Genomic DNA, 16,623 nt, shown 5'->3' on the forward strand with positions numbered 1-16,623 from the left:
CTAATCGCTGTTTGTTGAAACCTACTTAAAGCACGCCAGCTTGCTTTTCAGCTTCCTGTTTGGTCCTTAGTTGTAAGCCTTATTATTTGTGTATTTATCATTTTTATGACACGAACAAAGTGTTTCCGTGCCCTAAACCGTTATATCAATATGTTCCCCATGTGATTTTAGAACCCAAAGGATACCAAAGTTAAAAGTAGAAGCATAAATTCCTCTTCATCTTTCCACAATGTATTTTTTAAATACCTGGACGTGGTATCCTTTTCTCTGAAAGTTAATCAGTATTCCAATGTTGAAAAAAAAAAAAAAAAAAAGAAAAGTATTGCAAATAGTAGTAATGTGATTACATAATGATTACTCAAATTAAGTACAAAACTGTGAACAATAATTACACTGCATAATTCAGGATTTTCAAGAAAAACAAACTACAAAGTATGGATTCTAAACGATAAGAATTAGATTTCACACGCGTGCACCTTTCATTACTCCTCAAACTTTCAATTACAGGAAAAACCGCTGCCAGATGAGAATTAAAACAATTTCTGTGCAGAGGCCTTATAATCTCCCAGTTAATATCTGGTCAGGTTAAACACTCACAAGATTTAATTTTTAAAGATTGTTTTCTTATACTTATCATATATTGAATTGCTTTGGATGATATAGGTAGGTAGGTAGATTTTATTTATTTGTTTTGCTAAATAATGAACTTAGCTAAATGACAAAAAAAAAAGTAATTATATATATATATATACACACACACACATATATATATATATATCCTGATTCCAGTGTATGTTTTTCTAGGTGATGTTTTGATAGTTTCTGAACATTTAAATATGTTTGAATCTGAAGTTATCAGATGTTTGTACTTGAAATATGTTTCAGTGGATTTAAGTGATTTTAAAAAATACAATACAGAGATTTTAAGGATTTTCTAAAAACATTTAGCTACAATTACTAAATATCAGCACTATTTTAAATTCACTTTTGACTATCTATTGCAGGTCTGGTTTGTATGAAGTCGAGTACTTCAGTGGTTGAACTTGTTATGCTACTTTGTTCACAGGTAAGACATTCTCTGGTTTTAATTGTAGTAGTTATCTCAGTGCTGGATTACTGCCAGCCCAGAAATTCTGTATTGCTGCTTGTTTCATTCTTCCATTTCAGTACAGGAAAATAAAAATTAATCTCTTCTGGTAGCATAAAGTTTGTAGATTTATATATATATACACACACACAATTTTGCATACTGTCTCTATATTCAAAGAGTTTGCAAAGTATACTTGTATTTGGCTTTTAAAAGTGTATGGATGTATATTATGAACATTTCCTGCATATTAATTCTCTTTCAAGACAGTTCTTATTTACAGTACATGAATATAATACTGTTTTCCTAATTTTATGTTAAAATCTGTCCTTGAATTAGTAATTTCATTAAACCATACTTCACGGTGGCTTTCGGTATATGTGGCATAAAATACTGCATATTTTATATAGCTATCAGTACATAAAAAGCAGAGGAACATGACTGAAGTATTCCTCTAGACCTGCCAGAAGCAGAATGTTTCTGTTTAAAAAAAATGCTGTGGTTATTATTATTATTTCTTTTTACCATCATAGTAATTGGTTTCTCAGAAATCTGAATCAATTAACATTTTGAATTGCTCTCACAAGTAAAATATTTAAAACTAAAATAATTCCTCATGGTTTTCAGATTGTTTACTTCTCAATTTTGATTTTATTTGTTTCTACAGTGTTATTGGCTAATTTCTTATATAAAGCCTTTTACTTTAAACTGCCAGTAATAAGCAAACATTTTAGAATTCTTCTCTTTTTTGTAAGACAAGGCAAATACAGGTCCCAATATCTTCACCATTTTTTTAGTTCTAAAGACTTATTAACAGTGTACCTTTTATCAAATTCCCCACAGATTTAAGATACCAGTTAAACACATTGCAAGTTGTTACGCAAAATGCCTAGGGTAACCTTTAACATTATTAGAAAACAAAACAAAACAAAAACATTTATTTGTAGTTTTCATTGAGCATTCACAGCTACACTTTGAGAACATGCACCAAAAATGTACAAAAAACAAAAGGGTCTAGGAGTAATTGAAATTAAGGTCTTCTTTTGATGAAAATAATTAACATTTACAACTGATTCAGGGGGGAGGCGTTCCAACTTACCTGCTGTTTGCTAGTCCATAGATTGCATTTCTTCAAGCTTGTGTCATAAGGAAATCATTAAATCTTGTTTTCCTTTTTTTTCTTTCTTCTTCTTTATTTTTTTTTTTCCTCTTAGCCAGGATGGATATTTGTTAGGAAAAAGTGAAAGAAAAATACATCCCTGGCAGGAATCCTCAGTAGGGTTTGAAGTTCAAACCCTCTCCAGCAGGATACTATACTTGAAAAATTTGTTACCTAATGGTGAAATCCTGACTTCCAGGAAAATTCCAAAAGATCCATTAAAGCTTTTGAGCCTTATGTTCATGTCATGCAACCTCTTTTTTTTTTTTTTTTTTTTTTTTTTTCTTTTTAACAGCTTTTGAAACCTTTACTTGAGGAAAGGAATAACTTACAATCCTTTCTTCCCTAGCATTTGGTTTTACTGCAGTTCTCAATAGTAAAGTAGAATGTAGCATTAGGGTCTAGTGTCTTTGATGGCCTCATCATCTAATCAGAGGTTTAACATTACTCATTTGCTGGCTCCAGGAATTCCTGCCATTAAGGGCCCTGGAGATGAAACTTTGCCTCAAATATTGATTGAAAGGAAGAGAGAGAAATTTAAGCTCTTTCTGCAATGCTTTTTTTAGACATCTTTGTAAAGCTATGTAACAAATGCACCTAAATCAATTTGTTGTTTTTGTGACTATTATACAAATTATTTATTATTTCAAAATATTTGACTATGTTAAAAATAAGCCTAATTGTATACCTTATACAATATTAAGAGTCTAATCATTTTGGAATTTTGAATATTTATTGATTTTCTATGTTTGATTGAGAGCTATTTTCTATCTGATTACTTGGGAAAATAACAGCTTTTAATTCTTATACCCTAGCTGATATTTTAGGGTTGCTTCCTTGTCTTGTATATGAAGACGATTTTCTATGCCTATGCTTATTTCTTGTGCCTATTCTTCTTATTTCTATGCCTATTCATTACAATTACTCCAATGCTCCACGCTTGTTGGGGGAGTGATGCTAAACGTTTCTATAGGCATTTGTCAACAGGGGGCTGTAGTGGTGTAGTGGCTCACCTAAAGCATTGCATCTGCACAGAACATGGTATCTGCATAGAGCATCTCATAGGTGTACTAAACAATCTGTGGTTCTGCTCATCTACATGAAAACTTTTTGGTAGAATTTTGTATTTAATTTATTTAAAATTATTTGTTGAAAGAAAACACGTGGTAAATGTTTTAAAATACTAATAGGACATAATTAAGATCATGACTAGAAGAGAATGGCAGATAAAACATATAATGTAATCCAGCCTCTAGTTAACAGAATTTGGAATTAGGAACCTAGGAAATGTTGTCCGCAACAAAATGAGATTAAATCATCTAATCATCTCTATATAAAAACGGGTAGCGCTACCTGAGCTTTTCCATATGAGAAATTGAATAAAGTTCTGGGTTTTGGTTTTTTTTTTTGTTTTGTTTTGTTGTTTTTTTTAAATATTGCCAATGTAACTAAGAGTTTTCTTCCTATCATAGGTAAATCTTTCATATTCAAATTGAATAACATTCAACAGATTATTTGGAGAAGTTTGAAATGTGTCATTCAAAAGATAGATGATAATATCAAAAACCTTTGAAAAGTGCAATTTTGTTTGCACAGAACAGAGTAACTTTAGACATGGAAAAGGAAAGGGAAATACAAAGTTTGTTTTCCTTTCATTTGCTACAGCAAATTAGATGCTTTTATGCTCTTTATGTTGGAAATTCCATGTTAACGACTACAGATTAGCAAGGATGTCAGAGTTTTTTTTCTTATCTGAGCTCCTGAATAAAATCAACATTGCCAGCGGCTCACGTCCAAGGTATGGTCTAAATTTACATGAAATATCACATTACAAATGTCTGAAGGTACATGTCATGGATAATTCAGTTCATATGGGCAGCCTTTTAGACTCTGAGGGATATGCAATCAAGTCTTTCCCCCCAAAGGAATTTAGAGTTTCTGTGAAAAATACATTTTAAATTTTAAAGGAACTCCTGTAAGGATGGTGCGTTATTTTGGGGTTTAGGGAGGAATAAAAAGTGCTTACTGTAGCTCACTTTCCTGCACCCATATTGGTTTTTTTGTTTATTTGATTTGTTTTGTTTTTTTTCCTAGTGTCACCTACTTCTAGACTAAAATTTAGGTTACTTTGAAGGTTTCATTTTCTTTATTTCTTATATAATCGAAACACATACATTCAAATACTTGAAATATTGTTTGGGGGGGGGGTTGGGTGGAGCAGCAATGATTGATAATAAACATGTCGTTATTTTCACTTTTCATGAAAATAGGCATATTCATTAAAATTTTGTCTATTTTAAAATAAAATGAATGAAGATGTGGTATGTTTGACAAGATCTGTGCTTGATTAGCTAGCCTTTGTTCCCTCAGCCTAGTTGAGTATGTCACTGCTGTGTTGTTATTGGAGTGGCAGATTTCTTCAATAAACCATATAATTAAATATATATATTCTTTTTTTTTTTTTTTCAGTGTAGTTCTGTGTTGCATCAGCTTTAGATTTCATTGATTTTATTTTATTTTATTTTTTTATTTTATTTTATTTTATCCCAAATGCTACAATAGTTCCTAATTACTTCCAGATCTCTTGGAAGTATTTCTGTTTGGTGATGCAGCTTCTGCAGAAACTGAATGATGTTATCCCAAAGGAGTCTTATCTCATGCCACTTGTATTTTTCTGTATCTTATCTATTAACAGGGGAAATTTATCTTATAAAACAGAAAATATTCTTAGTATTTAAGACACATTTCAACTTTACCATTTTAAAAACATAGTGTTATAGTATAAATGGTTCTCTAGGAAAAAATGCTGTCACTTGCAGATCTAGAATACGTGTAGAATATCTGACTAATTTCAGGATTTAGTAGTTTTCAAAACATCATTCATTCTATTGATTTCCCCTCCCCCTATGTTAGAAATTTGATCAAGATCAGAAGCTCAGGAGCTTCCAAAGGAAATATCAAAGCCAGAATGGAAATAATCTGCTTCTAAATCCCTATGTTGAGGATTTTTTTTTCTTTTAGATGTTATCCATTGTAAATTGGATTTTACTAGAAAATCTGGGAGTGGGGAGGGAAAAGATATACATAACCAATAAATGCTTTTAATTAAAACCTTTTATGAGATTCTCAAATAATTGATAACACATGGTTCTTCTGTAGGTAAGCTGTAGGTAAATTCTGTAAACAGTTTGCATTTATGAAAAAATATACAGCTGAAAGTGTCTTAAGGAAAGCAAACTATATCAAGAGTATATCAATTTCACAAACCCCGGTACATAATTGATGGATAAACTGGGCTTCAGCTAAGCCTTTCAAACTTTGTTTAACAGTGTGAGACTCGTAAATGAGTTGTGTTTGTCTACATTGTCTAGTCTATTAACCTGGAAAGTCAGAAGCTGCTTGGATAGATTCCAGTCTGTCTCTCCATATCACAGGAAGACAGTCAGTACATACTTAAAAAAAAAATAAAAAAATCTGTGAAGGATCTTCTCCCATGTAGCACAGTCCATAAAATGGTCTCCAGAGATTTGATACATGTAAAACATAGTGGTTTTATACTATTACATACATTACAGCAATCATATCTATGAAGTGGCAAAAAGGGGTTGGGAGGAAAGAATGCATTATCCATTCTCCTAAGTGGCAAGAAAATATTTGAAGCAAGAAATTAATCCCTCTCCAAGGGAGGAAAAAAAAAAAAAAAAAAAAAAGGCAAGATCTATAAACCAGGTTCCGGAGAGATTTAGTACTAAATGCCCTAGGAGATCCAAACGTGCATCCTGTCTCAAGGGATGGTATATGTCCTAGGCTTCAGAGAATGGCAGCTGCCCAACACAGAAACTCAGAAGTTGATCAAAACCAGAAATCCTTTCCTGGTCCCTATAGCTGACCAGAAGAAGCCTTGAAGTGTGGGATTCATATAAAAGAAGCACAACTCATGCTTCCTGATACTACTCATATTCTATTCAACTCTTTCTAGAAAAGTAGGAATTCTACGGCTCTGTGGTATAGTTCCTTCTTATCAATACCACTCCAACAGGTATCTTATCAAGTGTCCATCTCAAGACAGTTACCCTTTCTTTCTGTACTACAATATTTGAATGTCTGAATGTCTATTTTTTACACTTTATATATTATTACAAACATTTTAATTTTCATTATAATTTTATTTATTTAATTTTGTATCTATTTAATCTTCTTGCCAATATTAGATTATTTATGACTATTATTCCTCCTTTGTTCCTTCCTAAGGTATCTCTACATATCTCATGGTTCTTAATTTTTGATATCTCTTTAAGAGTACCTTTGACAGTAGCCCAAGTGTTTGCTATTCATGTTTTTCACACCAGCATTAGTAGGAAGGCTGAAGAGAAGTTAAATGATTACTTCTCTTAAATCTAAAGAATGATGAACCTAGAACTTAATTTACTTAGGATATATGCAACACAATTTGAATGAGGCTGGTTATGAAAATTCCTACAGAGGTGTACTTTTCTAACCTTTTTTTTTCCTAACCATGAAACAAATTGTCTGTTCCACCTCTGGCCATGTTTACTCATTCATCCTGTTAGAATATTCATTGTTTCTGTATTTGTACCCATGCAACTAGGAGACAGATGCTGCATATCATATCATAGCAAAAGTCTGAATTAAAATTTGCTGAAGGGAAGGATGTCTATGTATATCTCTATACACAAGTTCCACAAGTTAAGTGATTTATTTATTTTTTTTTCTCTTGGAGTTTCTCGCTTGCTTTGTAGAATTCTGGAAGTTGTCCAAAAGTTTATCCTTTTGTGTTGTCTTTGTAAGCTAAAGGAGTGTCAGAGAATTTACTCCCATTAATTCCTTGTCCATGTGGGGAATGTCTTTCAACCCAATCTCAGTCTTCATCTCTTGGCCATCTGCTTCTGATAATCTAACTTCCAAATGGAAATCATCAATGTATTCTTTCCAAGTAGTGGGGAAATCTTGTTTTCTTGTTTATTCTGTGAGGTGTCTTTCCAGATACCTGTACACTCAGAAAGCTAATTCAGTGTTTTTCCATCAGTAACAAGCAGGATCTCTTCCATATCTCATTTACACCTGACTCATCATGAAAATTCTGGTGATTTCTCTCTCCTGTTCATATCAGAATATTTTTTGTCAGGAAAAAAAAAAAAAAAAAAAAAAAAAGCAAGAAGTATACATTTATTAGACACGAGTAAGATGCTGATTTGAGCTTTTTGTAGATTTATGGCAAAACAGGATGGATCAGAAAATTGTAGGAATTACTTTCCTCATATCCCTGTATGTTAAGGTGTCTTCCCCTGACTTTTCTATTAACTCATCTACAATTGAGAAGGATCTTGGGTAGATAGAGGAAAACACCTAGAGAGTCAGAAAGAGCCATCTGGTATTTCTTTAAGGACTGAGGGTGGTTGCAAGACCTCATTATTGGAGACCATCATTATTGATAGTTAGTTGGCTTTCATTTTAAGTATGATGGAGAGAAAGTAAGAAGCAGTTTTCTGTACATTAGAAAGTCTTCTTTTTACTGCTGTGTTTTGCAAAACTTCAAATTAGTTACTCACCTTCAGCATAAAAGAATAGTAACTGGACTAGCTTTTAACATGATTATCCATAGCAACAGAAGTTGCTAATAATAATTTTAAAATGTCTCAAAAAAATATTTTTCCAGTCATGAAGTAAACTCTAGAAATTCTGGAGATGTGTGCATCTTCTAACATATATGTATATATCTTCTATCTGTTTTAGAGGTATGTGATGATTTCTACAAGACAATTAAGATTACTACTGTAACATCTGAATAAATTTGGCCATTTCTCTAGTACTGTTTGGATAATGTAACTGTTTTTACAGTTGGGGACTTTTTTTTTTTTCCTCTTTTCTTCTAAGATACCAATGAAATGTTCTTCTGGGAATGTTTGACTTCATTTTCAAGATAAATTGGACAATTACCACAGGTGATCTGAAGGGCAATGGGTCTGCGTGCTTCCAAGGAAAAAAAAAAAAAAAAAAGGTTAACATAGATTAACATTATTCTCAGTCAAGAATATAAAAGGAAAATGAGTCTTGTGAAAGTGAAATCTAAAACTTTCTATTACCTTTGCTGCATTGTTAAAGTCATATTCACATAAATTGTGTTGTGAAAGCTTCACATTCATTTTCTTTTCTGAGATTTGGCAAGAAGCCTAATGGATTCCAATACTTTCAGGTTTGCCTTCAAGAAGAATGCTGTCTGTCATTATGCAGCATCTTTTTTTTGTGGGAAATAGTCACTTTTGAAAATGATGACCTGTCATAAAATTCTAAAATTATTTCCAAATTTACTTGAAAGAGTAGACCAAAATACATTTTATTTATAATCTATTAACAGTATATATGTTAGTATGGGAGAAGAATAAAAGCAATAAAATTCTTAGATCTGATTCTCATTCCAAAGAGTAATGGAAGGCCTCTTACATTTTGGCCTCTGATCTCTGTAGCTCGATTCTTTTAGGAATGGAAGGAAGGATCCTATGATCTTAAAATCTACACAATGTGCTCAAAAATTTATGCGGCTATATCTTTAAACCATTTTTTTTTCTCATACCTACTTTTAATGGGCATGTTTTTCTGTAATAAATAAACATTTCCCTCAATCTGATAATGTTTCCTTTGAATATTTCTACTTAAATGACGTAAAGCAAGTTATCGGTGATTTTAGTAGGAAACATCAAAACATGGAGTTCAAACCCAAGGTAAATTACATGCATGTTGTGAATTGCAAACACATTTTTATAAACTTTTCAGTTCCATATCCTTATAAAAGGTAGCACTTGTACAGCTCCATGGAAGACTTTTGTCCAGACATATGAAAGTGTCCAGAAAGAAGAGAACTGATATAACAAAATTGCATCTGTCAAGAAGTAATGATTAAAATACAGTAATTGAAGAACTGAAATATCAAGTGGGTTATTAATATCTTAGACTAGAAAATTAAATAAATATTCAATATGACAAAAAGGAAAAAAAAAAAAAAGGAACAAACAACTCCTGATTAATTCAGTACATGAAGAGAGAAGTCCAGAGAAACTGAAATTGAGATTGTGGCTCCTGTAGTGGAAAGAGTTGTTGAATGATTATTAGACAGGGTATCTGTCTAGTCAGTAAGTGCAATTTGTTGAGACAATTCTGAAGGAATGTTACACTTCCTTAGAGAAATTGGAAATGTTCAGAATTGTCACATAGATTATGAAAACTCTGAAAATCACTATTTTTTTTTTAATCAAGGTAGAGTACATCAGATTTATTATTTAATTTACTAATATATAATTAATTGATATGTAGCATTAATATTACATATGTAATACGTATTAATATTATTGTGTAATATGCATTAATATCATTTGTGTGTAATTTTAATATGTAATTAATACATAATTTTAATACGTAATTAATAGAATAATGTATAGAAATTTAGCATGATATATTATTTATATAGTACAGATAGTATATTATGAATATTCAAATGATATTATAAATAATATATTATAAATATATAATATATATTATAAATATATATTTATATATTATATATGAAAATATATGTATATATTTATAATATAAACGTTATAATATTTATAATATATTTATATATTTAATATATATAATGTATTATAAATATGTTATATTATGAAAAATGTCATAATTTATAGTAATATATAATTAATGTAATTAATAGTTAATTATTTGATTATTTAATTTATCAATTTTAAATATCACAAGAGTTTTTTGTAAAATAAATTGTCTACTTGTCATGAATAAAAATCAGAAAAGTAAGCAGAGGCTGATTTGGAAAGAATATAAAGAATAAAAGAATGAAGAATACAAACTGAAAAAAAAAAGATTTTTTTCAATTTTTAATTGGACAAAAATTTCAGAAATTCAATTTTGTTGTTGTTATCCTTTTATATTTTTTATTATTACTGTTTGTTGTACTAGAGATTGTAGGAGATTGTAGAACTGTGTACTAGAGATCTGTAGAAGGAGCAGGTTGAGGAAAATGTACTCAGAAAAAAAAAAAAGTAACTATATCAGAAAATAAGAAAATATACATCTTATTTTGAAAGAAAAAAAAAAAAGGACGGAATTTCATGTAGTATCTATACTGTGATATGGTTCCTTATCTAGAAATTTTCACCTTTTACCATCATATCAGGTGTTTTTGTTTGTTTGTTTGTTTGTTTTCTAAATATAAAATATAAATATAAAATATTTAGAATGCAGAGAGGTTGGACAGTAATTTAATTGAATGTCATATGCTACATTGTTTATTTATTGTGAATGAAGACAATTTTTGAATTTTTGATTTTTTTTTTTTCAACAGCAAAAATGTTAAAAAAAGAAAGGAAATTCAATATCCTCTTTCTGTTTTTATTATGAAGAAGTGCTATCATTCTAGAATACTGAGTCTATTAGTCTCTAAACATGCATCTATCCCTGAGTCTTCTATACAATGCCTATGATCAAGAGGAATACCTTGTTTGGGTAGTGGTACAGTGCTGGCAGTATTTTAGTCATAGAATAGCTTGGGTTGAAAGGGACCTTAAAAATCTAGTTTCAACTCCCCTGCCATAAGCACCCTGGCAGGTTGCTTAGGGCCTCATCCTTCCTGGTCTTGAACACCTCCAGGGATAGGGCATCCACAACCTCTCTAGGCATCCTGTTGCAGTGTCTCACCACCCTCTGAGTGAAGAATTACCTCTTTACCTCTAATTTAAATCTCACTTCTAGTTTAAAACCTCTCCTCCTTGTCCTGTCATTATCTGATTGAGCAAAAAGTCACTCTCCATCTTTTTTTATAAGTCCCCTTTAAGTACTGAAAAGCTACAATGAGGTCACCCCAGAGCTAGTTCTTCTTTAGGCTCAGCAACCCCAGCTATCTGAACCTTTCTTCATAGGGGAGGTGCTCCAGTCATCTGCACTGCCCTGTGAAGCAAGACCCTTTTTCCAATGGAAAGGGAAACACATTCTTCTTGTATAGAAGAAATTCTCTGGTAAAACATTTTGGCAGTCTTCATCATGTTGTTAGTATCAGCAGTTGTGATGCACAGAAAAGTCTCCCAGCTCTCGTTTGAAGGCCCAGAAGTTTCGTGATATGAACTACACCTGAGATGTAGTTATTTAAGCACTACATTGTTAATAACCAAATGTGTATGCTATGCTTCTATTTGCCTGTAGCATAAATTGTCCAGTGGTCACTGCATTCTTTATATTTGGTGTATGCATGTCTTTCTGCTTCTTGCATCTCGAGGGTGAGAAAGATTTTCTGTGGAAACTAAGATAATACAACAAAACCTTTTCACATTCTTTGAGCAAATAGTTCTAAGTCTTAATTTCACTTCTTAAAATGTCTTTTATTTTTGTTATTTGTTATTGGTGGATTAATGGGGGCTTGGAATATATAGCAAATTTACCATGAAGCAATGCATGAACTACAAATCCTTGTTTCTTTGTGTTTCTGCATTGTTACATTTCCATTAGTTTTTGATAAATATGTGGGTAGGCTTCATACACTTTCATCATGAACCAATGAGATTTTCTATCTATGAAGACATACAGAGAGATTTGTTTGCTAGATCTGCTGGCATTTTAAGTACCTTGAGATATCTCACCAATGATCAAGTTAGGTGGCTTAAATTTAATGCAGTATTAAGACATTGAGCAGGAATATCTGACAAAAGACTTGCAAATATGTCTTAACTTTTTGTGGACACAGGTAGACAGGATAAACAAAAGTACTTAAAATACCACTAGGTACCTATATTGAAGCAACTGAGTCCTTTCTCTATTAGTTTTTCAGATAGACTTTGTACTATACTAAGGACTTAATTTCTTTCAAAAACTAGATCACTAGACTTGCTTCAGTCACTGGTTTTGGAAAAGAACAAAATGAACTCCACTGAACAAAGGATCTTTTACAATGGTTTTCCAGCCCACAAACTAGTGGCTTGAATGTTGATACTCTGTATTCCCTAACTGAAACTTACTTGCTCAGTAATGGATATACTTGGGTATATGCATCAGGTATTTTAGCAACTTTCTTCTTACAAAACCTATCAGGAGCAGAAGAATTGTTTGTTATGATTTGTTTGGTTTTTAAAATGCTTAAGTTGGTCAAATATATGAATTTTCATGGTAAAAAGCATGGTTAGTGGCTTGTTTTCCCAACAGTTATTTGAGAAAATTTCCTCATTCTGTGCAAAACTGTTTTTCCTGCCCATGTCAGGAGGCAAGACTTGGGAAATTCTGCCTGATGTTTTTATTCCTGGAAAAAGGGAATGTAAAGCAGAATAGCTCTGCAACTCTAACTCTCTCTACCTGTTACTGTTTATAATAAGTCTTAGACTAGATGATTTCTCTCTGAACTGTAATCCAGCTGATGTATTTTGATATTTTTTTCTATATAATGAAAAGGAAATGTTTAAATAAAAGTTCTAAGGAATTATCCTAAAAGAAAGTTATCTTTACTTTATAAAGAGATAGCTTGATTTTATTTTATTTTTAGTTCAAGAACCAAAAGACAGTTAGACAGTTGAGGGGACAGAGGCAGTGTGTTTTATGACATAAATCTGTTTATGTTGCATTAAGAATTTTGTCTTTAGTCAAGTGGTATATGAGGTAAAAATTATTATCCTTTAGTATTCTATTAAATGGTTTAAATTGGTTTCAAAAGTTTATCTTGTGAAACCATGTTAAAAGTAAATAAATAAATAAAATTTAAGTTTCAGATTATTATTACCTACTTATCTTGTTTACAGACAGAATAGGGGGGAAAAAAGCAGAGACTGAACTCAAGTGTGGGTGGATGGTATATAGATTATTCCCTGCGTTACGTGAAATGTACAAGGTGTAACAGCGAAGTAAAGTGAAAAAGATGATGCTGCCATGCTTTGTTGCATCTAATATGTTCATTGGGCAACTGTATGAATGGAAGAAACAAGATTTGTTTATTTTGTGTGTGTGTGTTTTCAAGACAGGGAAACTAAATATTGCTTAAGCATGATACAGAAAATATGACCAGCTAAACTTTATTTGAAGATTAGAATAAATTACATGTTTTACATGATCAGGTCATCCTTTGTAAGGGAGGGGAAAAAAAAAAAAAAAAAAAGAGAGAAGAAAAAAGAAAAAAAGAGCAGCATTAGATTAAGAAGTTCAGACAAAATTACAAAATTCAAGCTTCTTAGGAAGTCATCAGGGTCAGTTTCAGAAATGTGGTTTAAAGTCCTTGGGTTTTGATCATGTTATATTTTATCTTCTTAGGAATGGCAAAATTCTATTCAGAAGAATGCAGGACTTGCATTTATTGAGCTCATCAATGAAGGAAGGTAATTAATTTTAAAGCTTTTGAAAAAGTAGTAATTTTGCATTTATTCCATTGGGTGATAATACTTACTCACCATCTGTTCCAAAAAGATTGTGAAAAGGCCATTATAATTAACAGATTTATTGTATAGATACTTTACATTGCAAATATTTAATTTAGAAATATATAAAATCTATTTCTTTTTCCATTGGCAGAAGGAAATAGAGACCCCATAGAGATGTTTGGGTTTGTTTAAGAATTGAACCACCATTTTCCTGAGCAGCAAGGTTGCTTTACCCAGACAGTCCAGGAAGCCCGATCTGTAGACCCATCTGCTGCTCCATCTGTTTTAGAAGCACAGCATTTATTGTACAGATGCACATCTTTATACTGTCAGTTCACAAGGATTTTATCTAAAATTTTGGGTCCAATTTTAGTCCTGGAAAGCACATAAGACACCATGTTTAGAAGAACTGCCTTGCTTTTGCAAGTTGTTAAGATAGTTTATTATCAATCCTCGAGTAATTTTAATGCTGTATCTGTTTATATCTTCTACTCTGTGCAATGTTTGTCAATACTTCCAGTCAGTCAGCTGGGCACCAATGGGGAAATGGGGACTCTATGGCCTAGCTGGTAATGGCATGCCAAAGACAAATGCAGCCACTTGTGTAATGTGTGTCATTTCTATTGGCCAGTAAATTAAATCTACTTAAATCTAGATGTTTTGGTAACTGCATTTGAAAAAAAAGTATATAGCAATATGCCAGTTGAAGAGATTTACGTGTGTTTTGTTGTTTATGTTTTCCCCAAAGATAGTGCATAATTGCCAGTAGTAAAGTATCAAATCTCTGTATTATAGGATACTTTTTGTCTAGCTGATATTTCAGTGGCTAAGCCATGCATTCATTTCAGAGGAAAAGCAGAAAGCATTAGAGAATAGATAGGACCATTACAATCTGGAAATCAGGAACATGTGCCTTTATACCCAGTTTTTGGTTGGTATAAATTTTCTTAGATTCCATGCAGATACTGAAGTTAAAGTACAATTATAACAGTTAGAAGTAGATTCTGTTCATTGGAAATTTTTTATTGCTATGAAGCAGCTATTTGAGTTTACACTGTAAAGGGCTCACCTGCATGAGTTACATACTGCACCTTATGCAGTAAATATTATACATAATAGACCGAACAAATATATTAAATTTATGGTGTTGTGGGGTTTTTTTGGATAATATTGTAAAATGCCATTTTGATCCTTTTTATTTCTCAACCTGACTAGTGAGGTCAAACATTATTGCATGCTCACTATTGATAAAATGTTCCTTCTGAACAAATCTCATATCTGCATATTTTTAGCAATTAAGGTATTAAGATATCAGTGGACCCTTTTCAAAATAAAATAATATTGAAGAACTGCTACTTAAATACAGTCAAAGGAATGTCTAATCAAACTGCCCTTAGACACATGCTCCTCTATATACTTTTGTCATAAACATGTCTTAGAACAAGTGTGTGCACATTACTAGAATGCTCTTCTTTGCAAACAGCCCATCCATTTTTAATTTATCCTTTTGGGGATAAAGATAACAGTCTTTTAACTGAAAATTGTTATAAATATTTATTCTACTTAATAGCTAAACTTGTGAATGCAATTCATCAATCATAGCTAGGGAATGCAATTGTGCAGTTGTCAACAATTAACAGGATATAAACAGTTGATGAATGTGCAGCTGAATTAAAGTGCTCCCTAGGATAACCTGAAATTATAAACTGGATCATTTAAAAGAATCTAACAAAGGATCTTTATAATTAAAACAAAGCAGGGTTAATGGGATGTAAAATTGCATATAATTACTGTGCAATAATGATTGAATTTTAAATTATTAAAAGCAAAACCAGGACTAAGAATACTTTGAAGGACTTTCTGGGTTAGATTTTGAGAGACCTGGGTAATAAATCAACAGTTTTGAGCAAGCTTTTTCATTTGAGGGTGAAGGGGAAAAAAAAAAGTGTAATGGAGGGGATCATAATTTTTAATATCCTTGGTTAGATGTCTATCTGTTCAAATATATGCATGGTATTACAAGGTGATTTTCTGAGTACCTAACTTTAGTTTGTGCGGTAAATCATTCAAATGCCTTTCTGGTCTTTGTCTTTATTAGAAATGTTCTGAAACATAATATTTCAATGTAGCTATAGTAAAAATAATAATAAAAATTAACATCTATTTTCCTGCCACTTTAATAACTTGTGTTTTTAATTTAAATTTATTGTGTTCGTTTCTGGTTTTATTTGTTTTAGATCATGTTTTACCAGGAACGTCTGCATGAAACATATTTTTAGAATTGAGAATATAAACACTCTGATAGAGCTTTCTAGATTAATTCTGAATTTGTTCTTGACTGTCTGTCAAGTTAACAGTTGTTAGTATAGCAAGAGTATCTGACTATAGATTTAAATTAATGCTTTCAAAAAAAATACCTGCAAAGATATTTAATTTCAGAGTGTAGAATAGCACAGTCTGTAACATAAGTGAAAGATTTAGAGACATCATCTTTAACTTTATGCTTCTTTTTAATCAGTCTCATGCTATGAATATATGATGTGGAGGGTATCACACATGTCAAGAGCTTCGCTGATAGCAGTTTAATTAGGATTTTAGATTTACATTAGGGTATACACATAAGTAGGTTTCTTAAATTATGAGCTAGATGCATCTGCAATGTCAGCTGTATTAGGGGACTTAGAAAGAGTTTGTTTAACGAGGAATGATATGGTTGGGACATTATAACCCATGTTTAAGTGGACTGGTAATGGACAAGGTCAAAAGAAAAAGGATACAGGGGGACAAGAACAAGAGATAAAATAGGAAACACCTCAAATATGTATAGAAATAGGAGACAAGAAGGAGGAATTACTCCATATGCAATATGGAGTAATGCAATAACAAAAAGTAATGCAATAACAGAAAGTATGCAATAACAAAACCATGGCATCACTAGGATGAATGAGATTTGGTGGGACGTC

At 31.7% G+C, this 16,623-nt stretch overlaps 1 protein-coding gene across 14 annotated transcripts in view; it reads left to right on the forward strand.

The window, feature by feature from the left end:
* NBEA (neurobeachin) overlaps positions 1-16,623 on the forward strand; it is a 509,325-nt gene that overhangs the window by 243,186 nt on the left and 249,516 nt on the right. For all 14 annotated transcript variants that reach the window (XM_068673009.1, XM_068672960.1, XM_068672963.1 and 11 more), the window contains 2 exons: positions 1,005-1,066; positions 13,554-13,618. In XM_068673009.1, the coding sequence (XP_068529110.1) occupies positions 1,005-1,066; positions 13,554-13,618 (127 nt within the window). The remainder of the gene's footprint in view (positions 1-1,004; positions 1,067-13,553; positions 13,619-16,623) is intronic.

Source organism: Anas acuta, chromosome 1 (genome assembly GCF_963932015.1).
Source record: "Anas acuta chromosome 1, bAnaAcu1.1, whole genome shotgun sequence".
Taxonomy (NCBI): domain Eukaryota; kingdom Metazoa; phylum Chordata; class Aves; order Anseriformes; family Anatidae; genus Anas; species Anas acuta.